This window comes from Octopus sinensis, linkage group LG3 (genome assembly GCF_006345805.1).
Source record: "Octopus sinensis linkage group LG3, ASM634580v1, whole genome shotgun sequence".
Classification (NCBI taxonomy): Eukaryota; Metazoa; Mollusca; class Cephalopoda; order Octopoda; family Octopodidae; genus Octopus; species Octopus sinensis.
The window spans coordinates 4,463,229-4,487,775 of NC_042999.1; the positions used below are offsets into that span (position 1 = coordinate 4,463,229).

A 24,547-nucleotide genomic window follows, 5' to 3' on the forward strand; every position below is an offset into this window, starting at 1 on the left:
AATACTTGTTTGCAGCAGTAACTTAATGTCAGGATGAGTACACACAAGCATGCACACATACACTCTCACACATACATATGTATAAATACATATATATATATAATGGAGGCACACATGTGTATAAATACATATATATATAATGGAGGCGAACACCTTTCTCTGTGTGATTGGCTTGAAAAATTGTTAAAACACTGGGATATTTTCCTATGTTTCTTAACATGAAACCAATGGTAGCCTTAATTCACAAATAAAGAATTTATATCCACCGAAACAGTGTTGAGCACTCATTTTCATCATTTGACATTTACATGTGTATATGTATGTGACAGCTTTCTTTCAATTTTCATTTACTAAATCCACTGATAAGGCTTTGATCAGCCTGGGGCTATTGTAAAAGACATCTTGTCCAAGATGCCATACAGTGGGACTGAACTCAAAAACATTATAGTTGGGAAGCAAGCTTTTTAACTATGGAGTCTGATATTATTCTACAGTTTTGTCATGATTATTTTGTGTCATTATATGTTACCATTTGTTCTATATCATATGATGTAGATAACTGAACAAAGTATTATTGTTTTTTTGTTTTTCTGTTCTTTTCAAACTGTTTCCAATTTAATCTGTTTTTCTATTTCAGTCAAACTATACAGTATTTGTGATTGACCATAATGGTATCATCATAACTTCCAGCACAAAAACCACGGTCAGTACTAATAAATTTTTACTTTGTTACTCAAATCAATTTATTATTATAGAATATCATGAGGATATATAACAATGTGTATACAGTGATGTGAATATACTACTCACCATTGCTTTTTGCCTTCAGAGAACAACTTCTCACATCAAACATTGTGTTTTGAAACACCAAGGAAGTGATTTGACTGAAGAGACATAATGAGGTTGGAACAGCACAATGTCTCAAAGTCACTTAACATCAATGAATTGAGTGTGTTGTCAGCACACATTGCTTGAAGGATGTTGCTCTCTGAATGTGAAATACAAAAATGATTAGTCATATTTGCACTCAAATCTACTGAAACATGTTATGAATGGATATACTTATTATTGACTTTTTGTTAATTGATCCAGCAGTTATTATTCTTCATATTTAGATCACATATACTCTTTTACTCATTTACTTGTTTCAGTCATTTTACTGCACCGCCTTTTTAATCGAGCAACTCGACCCTGGGACTTATTCTTTTGTAAGCCCAGTACTTATTCTATCAGTCTCTTTTGCCGAACCGCTAAGTAACGGGGACATAAACACACCAGCATCGGTTGTCAAGCAATGCTAGGGGGACAAACACAGACACACAAACACACACACGCATATATATATATATATATATATATATATATATATAGATATATATATATATATATATATATATATATATATATATATATATATATATATATATATATATCTATATATATATATATATATATATATATATATATATATATATATATATATATATATATATATATATATAATATATATATATATATATATATATATACATATATACGACGGGCTTCTTTCAGTTTCCGTCTACCAAATCCACTCACAAGGCTTTGGTTGGCCTGAGGCTATAGTAGAAGACACTTGACCAAGGTGCCATGCAGCGGGACTGAACCCAGAACCATGTGGTTGGTAAACAAGCTACTTACCACACAGCCACTCCTATCAGTACATGCTTTCGATAATGTTGTCATTAAAGATATTGGTAGCTCTAATAATGAGATCTTTTGGATAAATCTTATGTCTTCTTATATTGCATTATCTTCCGCATGAAAAACGACAGCTTCCTGCCAGTTTGGGTGTGAGGCATTATTATTGTGCAATGGATCTAAGTACCACCACAAGATCAATCCTTGCTGTGGTGTGGTGGTTTATGTGTCACAATGGCAATGAGAGCTGTACTACCAGGATGCAAGCTTCTAGTAAGGCTTTCCATTCTGGACAGGTCAAAGGATTGAGACCAATATGAACCACCTCTTGATGGAGATAAAAATAGGTTTGCATAGCAAAAAATAAGTTAACCCTTTAGCATTTAAACAGGCCATATCCGGCCAAAAGTATTCTGCCTGTTTTATGTTCAAACTGGCCAGATCTGGTCTCTCACACCAACCCTACAATATCGTTTTAAAAATTAACAGCTACCTCATCAAAATCTCATAGCTACAAGATAATGCATGATTAGTTCAAAACAATGTGGATGAAGAGGCATTAATTTTGGCAGAATAATGCTAACACTAAAGGATTAAAGAAGCATCAATGACAACTGGAAACCAATAAGAGCTGGGAAAGGAAGGCCTCAAAAGACAGTCCAGAATTGAGAAAAGTCATTGATGGCTTATGCTCCATAAGGAGTGAAGGAGTTTAAGAGAATGAATATAACTGACAAAATTAAATTTTTCCATTCATCAAACATGGCTGAAGGCACTTTAAAACTTAGTCTTTTGAGGTTAATGTTTTGTGATCCCTGATCACTCCTCACAGTATAAAGTCCAAGATGCTTAATGAGCTCTAAATTAATCCATCTTATTAATGAAAATATCTATAGGCGCAGGAGTGGCTGTGTGGTAAGTAACTTGTTTACCAACCACATGGTTCCGGGTTCAGTCCCACTGCGTATCACCTTGGGCAAGTGTCTTCTACTTGTGAGTGGATTTGGTAGACGGAAACTGAAAGAAACCCGTCGTATATATGTATGTGTGAGTGTGTTTGTCCCCCTAGCATTGCTTGACAACCGATGCTGGTGTGTTTATGTCCCCGTTGCTTAGCGGTTCAGCAAAAGAGACCGATAGAATAAGTACTGGGCTTACAAAAGAATAAGTCCCGGGGTCGAGTTGCTCGATTAAAGGCGGTGCTCCAGCATGGCTGCAGTCAAATGACTGAAACAAGTAAAAAGAGTAAAAAGAGTATAGATTTAACCCATCATCCCGTTTAGCACGACCACCTGGTCCTTGGAGTTCTTAAGTAGAGTTCAATCTGTTGCAACCATCTGAGCCAGGTCTCTGGTTTGGGAATAACTTCCTCATTTTCTACCTTCAGTCTTAAAATCCTTGAAAAAGTAAAGGATTGTGAGTGCTGCCCTTCCCTCTCTGACTAATTGGTAGAAAATATTTTAAAAATCTTCAATCTGCAGACTGAATGGAGAACTTACTAAATAACCATGTTTTTTTATAAAGCATTTTAATGTCATTTTTTTTTCTTTTATCTATAAAGATATTTTGAATTGTTGTTTAGTAGAGATGTCTAATTTTACTGGAGAAATTGTGGAGGCGCAATGGCCCAGTGGTTAGGGCAGCGAACTCACGGTCGTAGGATCGCGGTTTTGATTCCCAGACCGGGCATTGTGAGTGTTTATTGAGCGAAAACACCTAAAGCTCCACGATGCTCCGGCAGGGATGGTGGTGATCCCTGCTGTACTCTTTCACCACAACTTTCTCTCACTCTTACTTCCTGTTTCTGTTGTGCCTGTATTTCAAAGGGCCGGCCCTGTCACTCTCTGTGTCACGCTGAATATCCCCGAGAACTGCGTTAAGGGTACACGTGTCTGTGGAGTGCTCAGCCACTTACACGTTAATTTCACGAGCAGGCTGTTCCATTGATCGGATCAACTGGAACCCTCGTCATCGTAACCGACGGAGTGCTTCCACTGGAGAAATTAAGAGATGTCATTTTAATCCTACACTAGAATGGTCCATACTTTTGATAATTTGATGAAAATTAATTCCATCCACCAAACATATTTTTTATTAAATATCATGTGAAAGTCAACAATTATTACATCTAGTTTAAACTGAAGAAGGTTGCCTTCCTTGCCAAAGGATCATTATTTTCATCCTTATCATCACTTAATGTCCATGTTCCATGCTGACATGGGTCAGATGGTTTGACAGAATCCAACTGATCTGAGAACTGCAATGGACTTCATTGTCTGCTTTGGTATGATTTCTATGGCTGGACACCTTTCTTAATTTCAACCACTCTACAGAGAGTATTGAGTACTTTTCCCTGGCACCAGCATTAGTGAGGTCACCATGAAGTTTTCAAAATTAAGATCCTCCTCAACTGAGGTGAACTACAGTAGAAAAAGGGGCTGCTTCATGCTAGGAGATGGGTGGTGGGTAATATATAAAAGAGAAGGGGACAAAACAGAACAGGTTTCTTACTGTAAAGGATCTACATGACGACTCACATTACAGAAGAGAGGATGGGAGTGATGAGGGTGAAGCTGGGAAGGTGAAGTCTCAGGATGGACCCTCAAGGTCTGAGATGAGTAAACATGAGTGAGGATAGGAAAACAGAAAGTGTGGGTGGGCAGAGGTTGCAGGAGTGTAGGTGAGAGTAAGAGATGGTATGTTTGTGTATCAGGCAAGTCACTGTTCCAGGAAAAGTGTATTTAACCCTTCAGCATTTAAATTACTGTCAAATGTAATGCTTGCTTATTTTCACTGTTTTCAATTAACCATGCATTATCTCATAGCTTCGAGATTTCAATGATGTGATTGCTTATTGTAGGATATGTGTGTGAGAATGGATCTATTCAATTTGAATGTAAAAAAAAGGTAGAATATTTTGGCTGGTTTCAATACTAAGGGGTTAAACCATTAAGCATACAAAATCCATGATAAACCTAAGTACAGCTGACCTGTTAGAAATGGCACTTGTAGAGAGTAGGCATCATCATCATCATCGTTTAACGTCCGTTCTCCATGCTAGCATGGGTTGGACGGTTCGACCGGGGATCTGGGAAGCCAGAAGGCTGCACCAGGCTCCAGTCTTATCTGGCAATGTTTCTACAGCTGGATGCCCTTCCTAATGCCAACCACTCCGTGAGTGTAGTGGATGCTTTTTATGTGCCACCCGCGCAGGTGCCAGGCAAGGCTGGCAATGGCCACGGTCGGATTGGTGCATTTTACGTGCCACCGGCACGGAAGCCAGTCGAGGCGGCACTGGCTTCAGACACGATTCGGATGGTGCTTTTTACGTGCCACCGGCATGGAAGCCAGTTGAGGCGGCGCTGGCATCGGCCACGATTCGGATTATGTATAATAGCAAAAATAGTTTGTAATGAATAATGATTTGGGTCAGATTAGGTTCCATCAAAAGTGTTTTAACAAACATCAAGCCAGGTCTCAACTCATTCCTTAATAATATATACAGATAGGCGCAGGAGTGGCTGTGTGGTAAGTAGCTTGCTAACCAACCACATGGTTCCGGGTTCAGTCCCACTGCGTGGCATCTTGGGCAAGTGTCTTCTGCTATAGCCCCGGGCCGACCAATGCCTTGTGAGTGGATTTAGTAGACAGAAACTGAAAGAAGCCTGTCGTATATTTGTATATATATGTGTATGTGTGTGTGTTTGTGTGTGTGTATTTGTCCCCCTAGCATTGCTTGACATCCAATGCTGGTGTGTTTACGTCCCCATCAATTAGCGGTTTGGCAAAAGAGACCGATAGAATAAGTACTGGGCTTAAAAAGAATAAGTCCCGGGGTCGATTTGCTCAACTAAAGGCGGTGCTCCAGCATGGCCGCAGTCAAATGACTGAAACAAGTAAAAGAGTAAAAGAGTATATTTCTCTATGACGCTAGTTATGTGTTAATTAAGTTACAGCTAACACACCAACTGTTTTATCATTTCTGATGACTGTCCATACCTTATTTCAGGTAGGTCTATTTCTGGGAAATACCTTTGAACCAATCGTAATGGAAGACCTCTGGAACAGACGGGTATACAACAAGTAAGTAATGTTCAAATATCAATGTTCTTTTCACATGGGACATTGCAGTTTCATATTAGTCTTTGATTTATGAAATAATTTAGCATAGTTATAAATAAAATAAACAAAGCATTTCAAAAAAATGGAAATGAAAAAATTTCTAAATAAGCCAAATTATTAATTTCTAAAACAAAGATTATAACAGTTAGGAAAAAATGCAGCAATGACCCCAAAAAGGTATGTCCTCAAATACCTTACACACCTTGTATATATATATATATAGTTAATCCAAACATGAAAACACAAAGAGAAAACACAACAACACAAGGACGTGGAACAAGTATAGTGTTATTGGATTTTCAGGAAAGGAAAGAAAGAAGGAGGATTTAACGTTGTTTCAAGTGGAGCTCTTCATCAGAAACATAAAAAACGGTAAGGTCCAAGGAAGGGAAGACGGAGAAAGAAAATCACCAATGATACACACGCAAGAGAGAGAGTTAGAGTTAGAGTTAGAGAGAAAAATATATAGATATGTATATGAAATGCTATAATAAATTGAAATTTCATTTGAATGATATTTTTTGTGAATAATTCAATAAAAAGTAAAATGCAAATTTGAATTTTAATAAAAGAGAAAAAGAAAACTGAAAAAAAAAACAAAAAACAAACACAAATCTGAAATGAAAATTAAAAGAAACAGAATAAATTTAATTTCAATTTACAAATTTATTCAAACCCTAATTATACTGTGCAAAATTCTGTAATTTGTAATTCTATGGTTTGACAATTAGAGTTTTGTTGAGACTATGAGTAATGGTTTAGCAGTTTATTCACCTGTCTTCAAGTATGATAATATTTCCCCATGACTTAATATGTTTTCACAAACAGAAAATAGAGGATACCAGAAACACACATATCATGAGCACACATGTGTACACACACACATATGACAAGTTTCTTTCAGTTTCCATCTACTTAATTCATTCGCAAGGCTTTTGTCAGCCCAGAGCTATCATACAGGACACTAAACCAAGATGCCATGCATATGAATTATTCTGACCACCATTTTCTTAGACACTATATCTACGATTACATCATCATCATCATCATCATCATCGTTTAACATCCGCTTTCCATGCTAGCATGGGTTGGACAATTTGACTGAGGGCTGGTGAACCAGATGGCTGCACCAGACTCCAATCTGATCTGGCAGAGTTTCTACAGCTGGATGCCCTTCATATGTATGTATGTATATATGTATATATATATATATATATATATATATATATATATATATATATATATATATATATATATATATATAGAAACACTGCCAGATCTGACTGGGCCTGACGAAGCCTTCCAGCTTCACAGACCCCAGTTGACCCGTCCAACCCATGCTAGCATGGAAAGCGGACGCTAAATGATGATGATGATGATGATGATAGCATGGGTTGGACGATTTGACTGAGGGCTGGTGAACCAGATGGCTGCACCAGGCTCCAATCTTGATCTGGCAGAGTTTCTACAGCTGGATGCCCTTCCTAACGCCAACCACTTGGAGAATATAGTGGGTGCTTTAACGTGCCACCTGCACGGGGCCAGTCAGGCGGTACTGGCAACGACCTCGCTTGAATCTTTTACACATGCCACCTGCACAGGTGCCAGTAAGGCGATGCTGGTAACAATCATGCTCGAATGGTGTCTTTTACGTGCCACCAGCACGCTATACATTATGCAAAATAAGTTTCCTTTTCTGTAATAATTTGTGATATGTGAGAGTTTTAACTGCTATTTCTAGCAGAAGACTGAACAACCCTCCTTCTGTATATACATGCAGTGTTTATGACATGACTTATTTTAACTACTATTTTCTTTCACAGTTTTACCATCACGGACTATCAAGCTGAATGCCATCCAAAGAATTCTAACGGCCCCAACTCTGCTGAAGCATTAATAAACGTGAGTTTTTTCTTAAGTCTTGCATGTTTTTCATTTATAACAAGAGCAAAAGAGTGCACAACCGAGGTTTTGCAGTACTGAATACCAATTAACAGATCAATGGTAGGGTACTAAATACCACTTAAGATATAACTGAACCATTTTTTGTCACCACTGAAGCATCATGGTCTGTGGTCATCTTCAAGTCACTTAACTCACAACTGTTTCTGTTTAGCTTGAAATAAATACTCTTTTACTTGTTTCAGTCATTTGACTGTGACCATGGTGGAGCACCACCTTTAGTCGAGCAAATCGACCCCAAGACTTATTCTTTGTAAGCCCAGTACTTATTCTATCGGTCTTTTTGCTGAACCGCTAAGTGACGGGGACGTAAACACACCAGCATCGGTTGTCAAGCAATGCTAGGGGTACAAACACAGACACACAAACATACACACACATACATATATACAACGGGCTTCTTTCAGTTTCCATCTACCAAATCCTCTCACAAGGCTTTGGTTGGCCCGAGGCTATAGTAGAAGACACTTGCCCAAGGTGCCATGCAGTGGGACTGAACCTGGAACCATGTGGCTGGTAAGCAAGCTACTTATCACACAGTCACTCCTGCACCTATAAATACCCTAGAATTTTTTAATTCATGGCTGCAAATAGAGTAGTCTTGTAAATTTTACAAATGCTCTGTTAACTTGCAGAGCTGATTTGAATATCCTTGCAAGATCGGGAGAAGGTAATTGGAAACTGCTTTGGTGTAATTCTTCCTTTGAATTGCATTGTGTCCCAGCCACTGGGTTAGGCTTTTTATTTATCAACCCTGAAAGGATGAAAAGCAAAATAGATCTTGATGGAATCTGAACTCAAGATACAGAGTATCAGAACAAATATCACAACACATTCTAACTGATGCAGTATCAATTATTGTTGGTGGAGTACTTTAACCGAAACTGTACCATCAGCAAAATAACAGTGCAACAGTTTTAATTTAGTCTCAGTGGGAACCAACTATGCTGCTATAATTTCATCTAAGCTTTAATAACAGAAAGGACAACTGCTACAAAAATAGTCTCTGCAGTTTCTGCTATTCAAATAATAATAAAGATTTACATGTTAAACAAACACTCTGTTGGATAGTATTGGTGGGTCTCATACAGAGAATATTGATATAGCTAGCTGTGTTATTGGAAATCTAATCCACACACACATACACGCACACGGAGTTATCTTGATAAAATAGTGTAGGGAGGATTATCTTTCTAGAAATGAAGGAAAAAATAACAGAAGAGAATTTGGAATTGGTTTTGTAATTTGATCCAGATTGATGTCTGTCTTTTCCTCCCAACTTCAACTTCCAATTGATGACCGGTGATAGTGGTTTTGGCTTTGCTTATTGGTGTCTGTTGCGATGTGTAATTAAGTTGTAAGCAAAGTAACTATCAATCATGTAATCTGCTCTAATTTGCTACAATCCTCAAAGATAATTGGACTCTTATGGTTTTGTCAGTTTTTGGTAATTATAGGGAATCGAGGATTCATTCTAAATGAATATATTGGTAAATATTAGTAAATCTATAAATGTTGTAGTAAGGAATTATAATTCTTTGAATTGCATTGAATTTGCTTTCTTTAAGAATAATGTAAGTCACATCATGTCATGAGTCAAGGACCTGTCTTTTATCTCGCTCAAATGAGAGAGAAAAGATATTTTCAATGAGCTGCTATTCAATTGAGTTGAATGTATTGTCATTGTGTATACAAACACAATGTATACTGCAACCAAAGCTTTCAGTAATGACAATTAATGTGGATGCATATAGTGTGTGTGTCTCCCTCCTTCTCACTCTCTCTCTTTCTCTCTCTCTCTCTCTCTCTCTATATATATATATATATATATATATATATATAATGTGTTTGTGTATATTTATATATGTATGTATTCATACTTTATATATATATATATATATATACATACATACATTTACATATAGATAGCTATATATATATACATATGCTCATATATATATGCCCACACACATACATACATAGAAATACATATTTTAATATACACACACGTGTGTGTGTGTGTGTAAATGTCAAATGACACATAGAATACAATAGTTTTAGTAATAATGCAATTATTACGAAATAACATAATTACATTTGAAAAATTTCTTGATTAAATGGAAATCATAATTCATAGTAAACCCAAACCAAACTGTATAAAAGATTCAATAAACACACACAAAAAAAAAACAGCAACTAAGAGAATGTAAAGTTTTCAGGAAGCTTTCAAATAAAAGAAATTAATGAATGCATAAGTTTGTGAATTTCAGAACAGGCTTTATGACAACTATTAAGAGATCAAGGGAAGAAAGTGAACACGTTTCTAAATAGAAAACTACTAGACTAACATTTATTATGAAAGGAAGAAGAAGAAGAAGAAAACTGTTAATTTTATATAAAGTATAGAAATAAATGCTGCTGTTGTCTTGTAGCAACAGATACATAATGACTTGGGGCAGACAATGTTAAATGATTCAAATATTTTAAAGCAGTGAATTGGTTGAGAAAATGTCAGCAGTATTTAGTCATGGTCCTTTATGTTCTGTGTTCAAATCTGACTGGAGGGGGGGATCAATAAAATAATGTAAAAGTGAAATACTGGAGTGATTCCTGTAATGTGTCCAAGATATAGATGGAACCATAATGAAACTCTTTCTCTCTTTCTCTCTCTCTCTCTCCTCTCTCTCTATATATATATATATATATATATATAATATATATATATATATATACATACATACATTTACATATAGATAGCTATATATATATACATATGCTCATATATATATGCCCACACACATACATACATAGAAATACATATTTTAATATACACACACGTGTGTGTGTGTGTGTGTGTAAATGTCAAATGACACATAGAATACAATAGTTTTAGTAATAATGCAATTATTACGAAATAACATAATTACATTTGAAAAATTTCTTGATTAAATGGAAATCATAATTCATAGTAAACCCAAACCAAACTGTATAAAAGATTCAATAAACACACACAAAAAAAAAACAGCAACTAAGAGAATGTGAAGTTTTCAGGAAGCTTTCAAATAAAAGAAATTAATGAATGCATAAGTTTGTGAATTTCAGAACAGGCTTTATGACAACTATTAAGAGATCAAGGGAAGAAAGTGAACACGTTTCTAATAGAAAACTACTAGACTAACATTTATATGAAAGGAAGAAGAAGAAGAAGAAGAAAACTGTTAATTTTATATAAAGTATAGAAATAAATGCTGCTGTTGTCTTGTAGCAACAGATACATAATGACTTGGGGCAGACAATGTTAAATGATTCAAATATTTTAAAGCAGTGAATTGGTTGAGAAAATGTCAGCAGTATTTAGTCATGGTCCTTTATGTTCTGTGTTCAAATCTGACTGGAGGGGGGGATCAATAAAATAATGTAAAAGTGAAATACTGGAGTGATTCCTGTAATGTGTCCAAGATATAGATGGAACCATAATGAAACTCTTTCTCTCTTTCTCTCTCTCTCTCTCTCTCTCTATATATATATATATATATATATATATATATATGTGAAGGCGCATGGCTCAGTGGTTAGAGCGTCGAGCTTACGATCGTGAGGTTGTGAGCTCGAATCCCGGACCGGGCTGCATGTTGTGTTCTTGAGCAAGGCACTTTATTTCCTGTTGCTCCAGTTCACTCAGCTGTAGAAATGAGTTGCGTCGTCACTGGTGCCAAGCTGTATCGACCTTGTCTTTCCCTTGGATAACACTGGTGGCGTGGAGAGGGGAGGCTGGTATGTATGGGCGACTGCTGGTCTTCCATAAACCACCTCGCCCGGACTTGTATCTAGGAGGGTAACTTTCTAGGTGCAATCCCATGGTCTGTGTCGTGACTGAAGGGGGTCTCCGATATATATCTATATATATCAATGAAATTGTTATTGATATTATCCAACAGAATGAGTTGTAGCTTAACTTGTTATAAACCAGAGCTAAATCCCCTTTGACTTATACCTTACCATCTGCCTGTACCTGAAAAATAAGATGATATGGTCATGACTGGAATGTCTTTGCATATAGGTTTGTTCAATCAAGACTGACCTTTGATTAAATAACAACAGCAGCAACAACAATTAATTGAACATTTTCAGTAACACCATTGAAGGTATTAGAATATTGGCTTCAAAATTTTGGCACAAGGCCAGCAATTTCTTAGGAGGGGATAAGTCAATTACATCAACCCCAGTGCTCAACTGGTACTTATTTCATCGACCCTGAAAGGGATGAAAGGCAAAGTCGACCTCAGCAGAATTGGAACTCAGAACATAAAGATAGACAAAATACCACAAATCATTTTGCCCAGCATGCTAACAATTCAGCCAGCTTGCTACCTTGATGTATTAAAATATTGAGTTGGATGAAGGATTGGTTAAGGTTCCAGAACATTTTTGGTTTAAGGTCATAAAGACTTTGATGCATTGTTTTGTGTAATTTTCACTGACCACTATAGATAAAATACAAGGTAAAACAAGTGGATACCATAGAACAGATGAATCCTTGACTCATCACATGATAAGGATATTAATTTCATTTCATTTAATTTAAATCATTCAAATCCTAGCTATGTTCTGCTTTGCTTTTCAGTTTCCCTATGTCAATAATATTAAGAAGTGTTGAGTTCAAATTCCACAGGTTGTGCACTAGGGTTGATGTAATCGACCAACCCCCAGCCCCAAAATTTCCAGCTTTGTGCCTATAATAGAAAGGAATATTAAGTACCAGTCATATACTCAGGTCAATGTCAGTAACTGACACTTATTTTCCCCATTAATTTCTGTCCTTGTGCCTTTATAAGAAATCAATTATATATAATTAGATGTTACATTTTTTATGAGATTAATTATTTTGACTCTTTCTAACAAGTAAGTTATTTCCCAGAACAATTTCAGAAAGGAACACCCACCCCTATCATTCTCAGTTGACAGTCTAACCGGAAATATGTCTTATTACTTATAAACATTACTGAAAACCCTTATTTACAACAATAAATGAATGAAAACAGTAAAGGAAACACAAATTGCATTTGGTTGTGATTACTTCAAAATTCCAGTGCCTTTGCTAACCTCATATACCCTCATATTATCTCTTACATACCTCTAAGGGAATAAGTGTACCCAGGGTTAAGAAACCCTGTCCCTGCTGTATAAAAATTAAATTGAAGATTGTTAAAATTTGAAATTCAAAGAAAAAAATATCCAATCAGATATTATATATTATCTAGTTAAGCTTAAAATATTTTTTCAACCAAAATATCCTTGCAGAAAAAATATAGATATCAAATTTAATTTATCGTGAAATATTCTGAAAATATTCCCAAGTTCTGGGAAATTTTCAGCTTGAAAATGTTTATATGATAAGCAGTATACATTGGTAAACGGGAACTCTACCGTAAATGATACTATTTTTTTTATTTCCTTTCATGTGCAAATATACATCCAATTCAATTTATTGAATGTATGTGTATATATATATATATAAATATATATATATAGCATATTCATGTGTGAAAGTGTGTGTGTGAGAGAGAATGAGAGGTGATGCAGGAGGAGGAAAAGAGAGATGCACACGCATAGACAGTATTCTATGCATGCTTTTAGTTAGTGCTCCAATGAAGAAACCAGATGAATTAATCCTGACAGATGGATTTGGCTGAAAATTCTCATGCCAAACATCATCAAAAACTCTGTTGGATGTCAGAAGTTCTAACATGTAGAAGTGAATCTGAATTTTTTGGAAACTCAATGGTTGCTATGCAACCAGCAAGGTTGGAGTTAGAACTAAGAAACACAGAATGAATGGGAAATGTCATAAAAACAGTGAAATAGCCATAATAAAGACACAGCTTTTAGGAGTGAGGGGTTTGATGGTCAAGTAAAATTTTGGATATCATCATCATCATCATCATTGTTTTAACGTCCACTTTTCCTTACTTGCATGGGTCAGACAGAATTTCTTGTGGCAAATTTCTATGGCTGTATGCCCTTGCAGGCAATCTCATTTGAATCAGTGACATCATGTTTCAATGGGAGTCATCTATAATTATCTCCCCTGTTGCATTGCTAGCAACTAGGTGGTGCTCGTTACCTAGCTATAAAAGACATACATGGACAGGTAACATTCTCTTTTTCTTGCATACTGCCTGTGACTAGCTATGGTTCCCCATCCTTGTACCTGCTATGAGACAACTTCTTGTTGATTGAATTTTTTTCAATCCCCTTCACTAGTCATGGAATATGGCAAGACAAACGTTCCCTTATTCAAATGCCATTCTGTTCTATTGAATAATAATGTACACACTGTGTAAATGCTCTCATCCCATATCAGGATAAATTCCTCATGTACATGAAGTCTTCACAATCTCACCGGATTGATTCTAACAGCTATCAAAGAATGCCTGAACATTATATTAAACTAGCAGTATCGCTCGGCGTTGCTCAGGTTTGTAAGGGAAATAACTATATAAGCATTTTTAGAGAGTTACTTCCCTTATATAATAGCGAAAAAATGCATTAAAAATGGAAAAAAATGATAGCAAATTTTTTTTTAAATCGTAGACTCATCGTAGATGCGCGCTAATACCCAGAAGGGCTCAATATGAATCACGACTATATGATACCCGCTTTTGGTTAAACTGCACCGCAAAATGTGGGAGTAGTTAGGAATCTAAATCGTAGGAGACAGACACCACACAACTTTTCTTTTATATTTATAGATTAGTGGGCTAAACGCCCACTAAACTCTTCCTATTTTTAACCTCCACTTGTTTCCAAACAAGGTTTCAAATTTTGGTGCAAAGCCAGAAATTTTAGGGGAGGGTGCAATCGATTACATTGACCCCCCATGGTCAACTGGTACTTATTTTATTGATCCAAAAGTGATGAAAAGTAAAGTCAACCTCCGTAGAATTTGAACTCTGAATATAAATAAACAGACGAAATGCTAAGCATTTTGGCCAGAGTGTTAATGGTTCTGTCAGCTTGCTGTCTTATAACAAGACAATGATATTTCCCCATGACCAGACACATTTGTGCAGGAGACTGGAAATGAATTATATTGCTTGTATGACAGTGATACTCATTTACAAATATCATACAATGTCAAAAAAAGGACACACAGACACACATATATGCCATACATACATACAATCAACCAACCAACTCACATTACAAATACAATTTGTAACAGGAACAGTAAAAATACGCAAAAATGTTTTCACAAGTGTGACACTGTTTTTGTTATCGACATTCCAATAATAGAGCTTTGTACCTTTGTTACAAAACCAGCTCCTTCATCAGAGGAAGAATTTAAATAATTAAAGACAGAAGAGAACATACATATAGGATGGAAGCACTCCGTCGGTTACGACAATGAGAGTTCCGGTTGATCCGAATCAACGGAACAGCCTGCTCGTGAAATTAACGTGTAAGTGGCTGAGCACTCCACAGACACGTGTACCCTTAACGTAGCTCTTGGGGATATTCAGCGTGACAGAGAGAGTGACAAGGCCGGCCCCTTGAAATACAGGTACAACAGAAACAGGAAGTAAGAGTGAGAGAAAGTTGTGGTGAAAGAGTACAGCAGGGATCACCACCATCCCCTGCCGGAGCCTCGTGGAGCTTTTAGGTGTTTTCGCTCAATAAACACTCACAACGCCCGGTCTGGGAATCGAAACCGCGATCCTATGACCATGAGTCCGCTGCCCTAACCACTGGGCCATTGCGCCTCCCATACATATAGACACACACACACATTGAATACAATTAAAGTATGAGCTCTATGTGAAATTTATGCTTTTCTGTTTATATGCTATTTATATATATGTGTGTGTGTGTGAGAGAGAGAGATGCTTCTTTCACCTTTGCTCTACTAAATCTACTGACAAGGCATTGGTTGGTCTGAGGCTATAGCAGAAGACACTTGCCAAAGGAGCCATGCAGTGGGACTAAACTTGAAACTATGTGGTTGGGATGTCATTTTGATCTGTAATTTATTGTTTTTAATGGCAAAATAGTACAGAACCTTTTGCAGAATATTGGAGTTGTGACTCAAATTTATTGATTTCACAATATTAATCAATAGAACTGGAGAACACTGAGTTTATTTAAGAGTTGATGGTTTATATCCTGGCAGAGTGTTAGGTTTATAACTAAGACAATTAATTTCTCAATGGCCCAACCTGTCCATAGAGTAATGTAACTGTAAATTGGTACCACAGAGCAAAGATGCATGGCTTAGTGGTTAGGGTATTCAGCTCACACTCATAAGATCATGAGTTCAATTCCCAGCAATTCCCAGCAAGACACTTTATTCCATGTTGCTCCAGTCTACTGAGCTGTCAAAAACGAGTCTCTAACCGTGACACATTTTGTGTATACTGAAATCTCTTTGAGAACTACATTAAGGGTCCACATGTCTTTGGAATGCTCAGCCTCTTGCACATTAATTTCACAAGCAAGCTTTTCCAGTGACCATATCAACTGGAATCCTCATTGTCGCAACTAATCGAGTGTCAGTTAAGGCACCACAGAGCAGTCGAGTGTAGAAAAGAAATGATTCCTGTTTTGCTGACTTCCAGTGCTTAACTCATTACCATCTGAACATATTGCCAAGGATCCTAACACTTTATATTTGCTTCATAACACTAGCCATAGTTTCATAAGGAAGATGTAGTTTTGTCATGTGTGTGTGGTGTGTGTGTTTGTGCATGCATTTGCATGCACTCACATCTATACATAAACATATACATGTGGGGGGGATCAATAAATTAATGCATGGCACACAGTGCACCTGTTCAGACAACATCGATTTGATGGAGAAAGTGAGTTTATGTGTGGCATGAACCTTTGATCACTATAAACAATTCATTTGTACAGGTCATTCAGCAAAAGCTGAACGCTCATTTGCTGTCATCGACAGGATGGTCCATCATATATATAATATATATATATATATATATATAAAACTATATTATATATATATAAAACCATATTATATATATATATATATATATATATATATATATAATATATATATATATATATGGGTGTGAGTGATTGTGTATAGAAGAATATATTAATAAAAAGAATTCCAACCATGTCTGATTTTCACGTTTTATTTACAATCTTATAATGATATATTATAAGATAATATATTATAATTGAATAAAATAAAATGAAATAGTAGAATGTTAAATGTTCATTCTGATTGAACTAGTACTTTCATGCATTGAATTCTGCAATCTTCAGGTTCATGTAGTAGTGTTGACAGTCATGCTTCACAATTTTTGACAGTCAAAAATTGTGAAGCATGACTGTCAACACTACTACATGAACCTGAAGATTGCAGAATTCAATGCATGAAAGTACTAGTTCAATCAGAATGAACATTTAACATTCTACTATTTCATTTTATTTTATTCAATTATAATATATTATCTTGTAATATATCATTATAAGATTGTAAATAAAACGTGAAAATCAGACAAGGTTGGAATTCTTTTTATTAATATATATATATATATAAAACCATATTCCCAAAATTTGGTTTGTTTTGGAGCATTCTAAGAGGTACAAAAAGGAAGTCAGTCGTTTTACTACAGTTGTCAAGAATTCAGCTGTCAGTTAAATACATTTTGAAATCTGAAGATTACTACAATCGTATGAAATCACTAATTGAATTTTATGAACATTACAAAACAGTTTTTTAATGTTTAACACACTTCAACATTGTAAAAAATATTCATATTCTTTAAAAATACCTTAATAAAAAAACATGAAAACCAGACCATGTTTTAACTTTATTTAACTTATATATTATTCTATACACATTTACATAAGTTGGAAAAAATATATATATAATATATATATATATTATATATATATATATATATATATATATATATATATATGTATAACACATGTTACCTACTTTTAATTGGATGGTTGGATCTTGACTTTTAAACTCCACTTGATAACTGATTCTAGTCACAATGTATTCTATGTTAAGAAGAAGGGTTTTTTTTCCACTTGTTGGCTTGTAAATTTACTGTATCGTTCCACAAATAACGTACGTGAATGACTTCTCATTGATCTCTCAATAGAATCCTAGCATTTTGTGTTTGCTTAAATTGAGTTTGTCTTTCATTATTTCATGCCAAAGATGTAGACTAGGCTTCTTAGTGTAGGTATACAAGTTTGTGCATTTATATGTATGTAGGCATGTGTATTGACAAAGTAAAAAGAACATGAAATAATGTGGAGAGTTAAAATGCTGAAATCTTGCTAATGAATAAACACTTATACATGTGTGTTTTATGGCAGAAAACAAGACCAAAATCTACTGAAAAGACTGAGTACTATAAACATTATACAATGCCGCATTCTTCTAAAGAATATGTGGCACCACCACATAGAAAATTGAATGCATAGATAGAATTTTGCCAGTGTTATTTTTTTCACTTTTGCTTTTATATTCAATATTGTTGTTGTTGCTGTTAGAGGTGGTGGTCGTGGCGGGGCTGAGCTGGAGGCAGCAGTAGTAGTTTTTGTTTGTTTGCTTTTCTTTTTCTTTTTTTTTTTTTTTTCTTTTGAACTGCACACCATTTTGTCTCATTTCAATCAATGAAGGAAAAGAATTAATGATGGCTGCAATGATTCTGTTAAAAGGAAGTATCATACACTGAGATGAAATGAGAAAAAAAAGAAAAAAAAAATTGAAAAAATTAAAAAATGTTTAACAAAATTGAAAATAATCCTTTCATAAAACAGCAGCCATTCGTAAGGCTAGTGCTTAGCTTTGATAAGGCTATAAATTTATTACAGAAAAAAAAAACACATACAGACAAACACATACATGCACACTCACACACACCTACATACAGATATCTATATATAAATATACATATATATACAACACACACATGTACACACACACAGAAATTTATGAAAAAAAGCAATGTTGTTATTTCAACTCAAAAACTTTTCAACAAGCCACTGAATACGTGCCACAATAAAATGTTTTAGGAATTGAACAACTATTTACATGAAGCCATATAATTTATCGTTGAATACTTTCATTTTTGAAATAATTCATTCCTTCAACTGCTTTCTGTAGTCATAAATATTGCAAAACATTTAACTAAAAATAATAAAAAATACTCTTCAAAATATCCCCCACTCTCTGCCATGAATGCAAAAATGAAATACATGTCTCCCTCTGCCGCCGTCTCCATCCTACTTCAGTCTTCTTTCAAATGCCTGTTGCCTATTCTTCATATTTGACTGATGTTTCTTGCATGTCATGAAGAATATGCTAAAGATATGAATACAAAAATCTTACAAGTTACAAAGAAATAAGTTCTGAACATCCATTTTAATTCTTTTATATTTTTTTCTACGTAATTTTTGTTATATTTTTTCATCAGTTGAATGCAGGGGAAAATGTAGTAAGAAAGTATAACTCTAAAAACGTGCTGTTTGTACACTTCAGGCGCTTACAGTCTCTTAATCATTGGTTCAGGGCTATGATATACATAATGCATTATTTATTTATTTTTATATATATATATACACATATATCATGTGCCCATGATATAGATATTATATACTTCGTAACTATGCCATTTTGCTTATCTTTCCTTAGCTAGGAAATAATAATCTAGCAATTGGGAATTTATTTACCTTTGTTTGCAGAAAGACAGATTATTTCTTGAACATTCACATTATAATTCTATTTATTCCACTAACATACCATTCACAAATGCTCATCCAAGCCTTAATCCCCAGTAAGATAATCTCAGCTGTATCATAAAAGTGCTAGATTCGTGGTTACATTCCAGTCTTCTGCGAGTGGAATCAGTTGAATGAAACAACCAAACTGTTTGGTCTACATCTTAGTCTCTATCACTAACTTATGCTTCACTCAAAGCTAACATGGATATTGAGATTGGAGAGCTTTATAATTCTGCCCTTGCTCTATATGAACTTATGGCTTTTTAAGGGAGAAGTTAACACTTGATCTACTGAGCCATTGCAAGCCCTTGCTAGGTTTACTGGCATGTGTATAATTATCTTTCCAGTATACACACACCAGTGTGTATATAGTTATCTCCCAAATACAATGCAATACTACTAAGACACAGTTAGATCAATATAACTCCAACACTGTAGTTTGTACATGAAATTCTGTAAACCTGCAATGCAGTATGTTATTGCAGTATAAGATAATAGATAAATACTATGTAATAGATAAAAACTACATATATATATATATATATATACACTCATAAAAGTAGCCTCTGAGATAGATAGATACATCGATGTAAACAATTCTCATTAAATTGATGGATTTCTGGTAGAACGTTAAGATATAAGTAGAATGTAATCACCATATGACATTATGAAGTTAAAATTAATAGGAACTTAAAGATGATGGTTATTGAATCAGTACTGAATTAATGAGAGAATATGTGCCAAATATTGAACACTTTTGGGTCAACATTTAAAGGAAAAAAGTTGGGAGGGATAAATTCAAGAAGAATGTGATTCTAAGAAAGAAGGATTGATCAAACTGTTTAGAATAGGATCTGGAAATGAGATTTTATAGGTTTAATGGTTGAGAATAATGGGATGATGTTAGTGGGCTTTAGTAATGGTACACATCTTATTTGTTCAGATAAACAGAGAAAATTGTAACAGTGGTAGAAAAGAAAGAAAGTGTGTTGAGGAATAACTCTTTGAGAATTAGATGAATTATCTTCTTCTAAATGCAGTTTAAGATGTTTGTAATTGTAACAGTAACACTGTCTCAGATATGTAAGCATTATTATAATTATCAATCTTGAGCTTTGAGAAAATGTACATTTTGGCCAATTTTGACAAAGTTTTAAGTATGAATTCACCCTAAAAAGCCAGCAGGTATTGTGGAAAATACAAACTTAAAAATGATAAGGAGTGGCTTAACTGGTCGAAATTTCAAAGTCACTATCAACCATATATTTGTTTAAGAATAAACTTGTACCCTACAATAGTATAAAGAAACCCATCAGATATAATGTAAAATTGTTTTTATTATGAATAAACATAAAAACTAACATTAGCATATATATATATATATATATATATATATATATATATATTACCGAGGCGCAGGAGTGGCTGTGTGGTAAGTAGCTTGCTTACCAACCACATGGTTCTGGGTTCAGTCCCACTGCATGGCATCTTGGGCAAGTGTCTTCTGCTATAGCCCCAGGCCAACCAATGCCTTGTGAGTGGATTTCGTAGATGGAAACTGAAAGAATCCTGTTGTATATATGTATGTGTATGTATATGTTTGTGTGTCTGTGTTTGTCCTCCTAGCATTGCTTGACAATCGATGCTGGTGTGTTTACGTCCCCGTCACTTAGCGGTTCGGCAAAAAGAGACCGATAGAATAAGTACTGGGCTTACAAAGAATAAGTCCCGGGGTCGATTTGCTCGATTAAAGGCGGTGCTCCAGCATGGCCGCAGTCAAATGACTGCAACAAGTAAAAGAGTAAAAGAGTAAAAGAGTAACCACACAGATGATTTGTTTATAGTGATCAAACGTTTGTGTACACCTAAGCTCACTCGCTCCATCAAATCGGTATTACCTGTACAGGTACATCATGTGCCACATGTCAGATGGCAAAATGATCACAGAGCAACGTGAAATAAAGTGCTTTACTCAAGAACACAACGCATTGCCAAGTCTGGGAATTGAACCCAGGATCTTGCAATTGTGAGTGCAACACCCTAACCACTTCAAACTCCCAAAAGACAAAAACGCCTCAAATGACAAGTCATGTGTGTGTGTGTGTGTATATATGTACATATACACACACACATGTGTATATATGTACATGTGTATATATTTACATATTTGTGTGTATGTGCACATATATGTTAACACACCCTTGCATGAAATAAAGTACCAGTCATGTACTGGGGAGGAAGGGGTTGATGCAGTTGACTTGACCCCACTCCCACTGAAATTACTTGCATTGTACCATATATATATATACTAGCAGTATCGCCCGGCGTTGCTCGGGTTTGTAAGGCTAATAACTATATAAGCATTTTTAGAGAGTTATAGCCAAAAAATAGCAAAAAGATGCATTAAAAATGGAAAAAAAATTATGGTAAATTTTTTTTTAAATCGTTGACTCATCGTAGACATTTTTAGAGAGTTACTTCCCTTATATAATAGCGAAAAAAATGCATTAAAATGGAAAAAAATTATGGTAAATTTTTTTTTAAATCGTAGACTCATCGTAGACGCGCGCTAATAGCCAGAAGGGCTCGATATGAATCACGACTATAAGATACCCGGTTTTTGTTAAACTGCACTGCAAAATGTGGGAGTAGTTAGGAATCTAAATCGTAGGAGACAGACACATAACTTCACTTTTATATATAAAGATATTCATTTTTTTATTTACATACACACATACACACAGACGTGCACACACATGTGCAAGCATGGCCATGTGATTAAGCAGTTTACTTCTCACTGCATATCACCTTGAGCAAAGCAAGTATCTTCTGCATTAGCACTGGACCTACCAACTCTTTATGAGTTAATTTGGTAGAAATAAGCCTTTTGTTTGTGTGTGTGTGTGGTGTATGTGTGTGTTTACATTCTCACTTCTCTAAAAATCCCTGAGCAACAAGCACTCATGTTGTCATCATTTTCCTCATCAACAAATCATCTTCTGGTTTTGAGGCTCCAATGACATGGAATAAAAAAAATTCCGTACTTGAAAAGCAGATAAAGATTGGCCAGAGAATGGACATCTGACTGTAAAACAATGATGCAATGATATGATCCTCTAAGCCATGCTAACATGGAAAACAGACGTAAAAAGGAATAAATGTGATTTGCAGTTTGTATTATTCCATGTTGTAGAAGTTAGTAGACATGGCAATGTGAATTCTTTTTCTTAAATTGATACTTTTGTAAATAGTGTGGTTTGAGATGATAACATATGTAGATAGGTGCAGGAGTGGCTGTGTGGTAAGTAGCCTGCTTACCAACCACACGGTTTCGGGTTCAGTGCCACTGCGTGGCACCTTGGGCAAGTGTCTTCTACTATAGCCTCAGGCCAACCAAAGCCTTGTGAGTGGATTTGGTAGATGGAAACTGAAAGAAACCTGTCGTATATATATATATATATATATATATATATATATATTTGTATAATAAACCGAGGTATGCATTTAAGTCAGTTTTTTATATATTTGTATATATATATATGTGTGTGTGTGTTTGTCCCCCCAACATCGCTTGACAACCGATGCTGGTATATTTACATCCCCATTACTTAGCGGTTCGGCAAAAGAGTCCGATAGAATAAGTACTAGGCTTACAAAGAAGTAAGTACTAGGCTTACAAATCGACCTGGGGTCGATTTGCTTGACTAACAGGCAGTGCTCCAGCATGGCCACAGTCAAATGACTGAAACAAGTAAAAAAGAGAAAAAAGAGAAAGAGATATTAGATCTTCAAATTTAAAAGTTATTTCAAAATTTCTAGACATATATCAATTTAACTTCTTTAAATTAAGTCACTTATTCAAGCAAGCCATCATTTTCTATGAATGAATTAAATTAATTTTCTTCATAATATTTCTTCTTTTTTTTTCCAGCCAATGAAGAAATTTTTATTCACCATAATCTGGATCTTTCATGAATTAATTATGTAAGTTTTTATGTTACACTCTATTTCATGAGAAAAAATATACTTTGTTATTATTTATGTAAACTGTCTATTGAATGTGTGTGTGTGTGTGTGTGTATAAGAATCCCATAAGTCAGTAAAATATGTATATTTGTCAATAGAGTGGGTATATTAATCAAAGCATACAGCATTATATATTCATTTCAGTCAAATTACCAATTAGTTTTGTTAAGTAATACTATGTGCTCTTCAGAAATGGTTGTTGCAATATTTTTTCTATGCTTGCCATCTCTGAAAAGCACATGGTATTACTTGACCATGCTGCTTTCTTTAACCAGTTATTCAGTACCCAGTAGAAAACCTATTAGTAAGATTGACTAAAAAGGATCTATAATACTGTATATTTTGATTCATATGTGTGTGTGTGTGTGTGTGATATATATATATAATTAGAAAAAACACCTTTTATCAATTCAAAATGAACAATTAAATTACACCATCTAGAAAATTACATATAATAGAAATATTAAAATTAAAATAACAATAATATACCGATGATTAAGTAAATTGCAAAATAATAATAAAAACGTATATATTTAATTGTTCATTTTGAATTGATAAAAGGTGCTTTTTTCTAATTTTTTATATATATATTATATTTTGTGAAATTTGATTTAGTATTTCTAAATTGAATTTTCCCCTGTAAGTTAGGAATAATATTCCCTCAAATAATTATTATATATATATATACAAAGGCATGTAGCCTGGTGGTTAGGCATGGTGCTCTCACAATTGAGAGATTGTGTTTCAAGTTCCGCATAAACTGTACATTTGTTTTTGAGCAAAACACTTCATTTCAAGTTGCTCCAGTCTAGTAAATGGGTAAACCTGCAGCAGAATAGTCTTCTAATTAGGGAAAGCTTTGGCCTGGTTGCCTAGCCAACAAGTTGGCATCATTTAAAAGCTAAAACGATGCAAAGTGCATTGTAACCAGTTATGTATAACAATATCTGATAATCTGGTCGATCACATCAGGACCTGTCTCTCATGT

At 34.9% G+C, this 24,547-nt stretch overlaps 1 protein-coding gene across 2 annotated transcripts in view; it reads left to right on the forward strand.

The window, feature by feature from the left end:
• Positions 1–24,547, forward strand: part of LOC115209156 (voltage-dependent calcium channel subunit alpha-2/delta-3-like) — a 720,530-nt gene that overhangs the window by 677,195 nt on the left and 18,788 nt on the right. For both annotated transcript variants that reach the window (XM_036500824.1, XM_036500825.1), the window contains exons 27-30: positions 638–703; positions 5,690–5,763; positions 7,626–7,704; positions 23,465–23,517. In XM_036500824.1, coding sequence (XP_036356717.1) covers positions 638–703; positions 5,690–5,763; positions 7,626–7,704; positions 23,465–23,517 — 272 coding nt within the window. The remainder of the gene's footprint in view (positions 1–637; positions 704–5,689; positions 5,764–7,625; positions 7,705–23,464; positions 23,518–24,547) is intronic.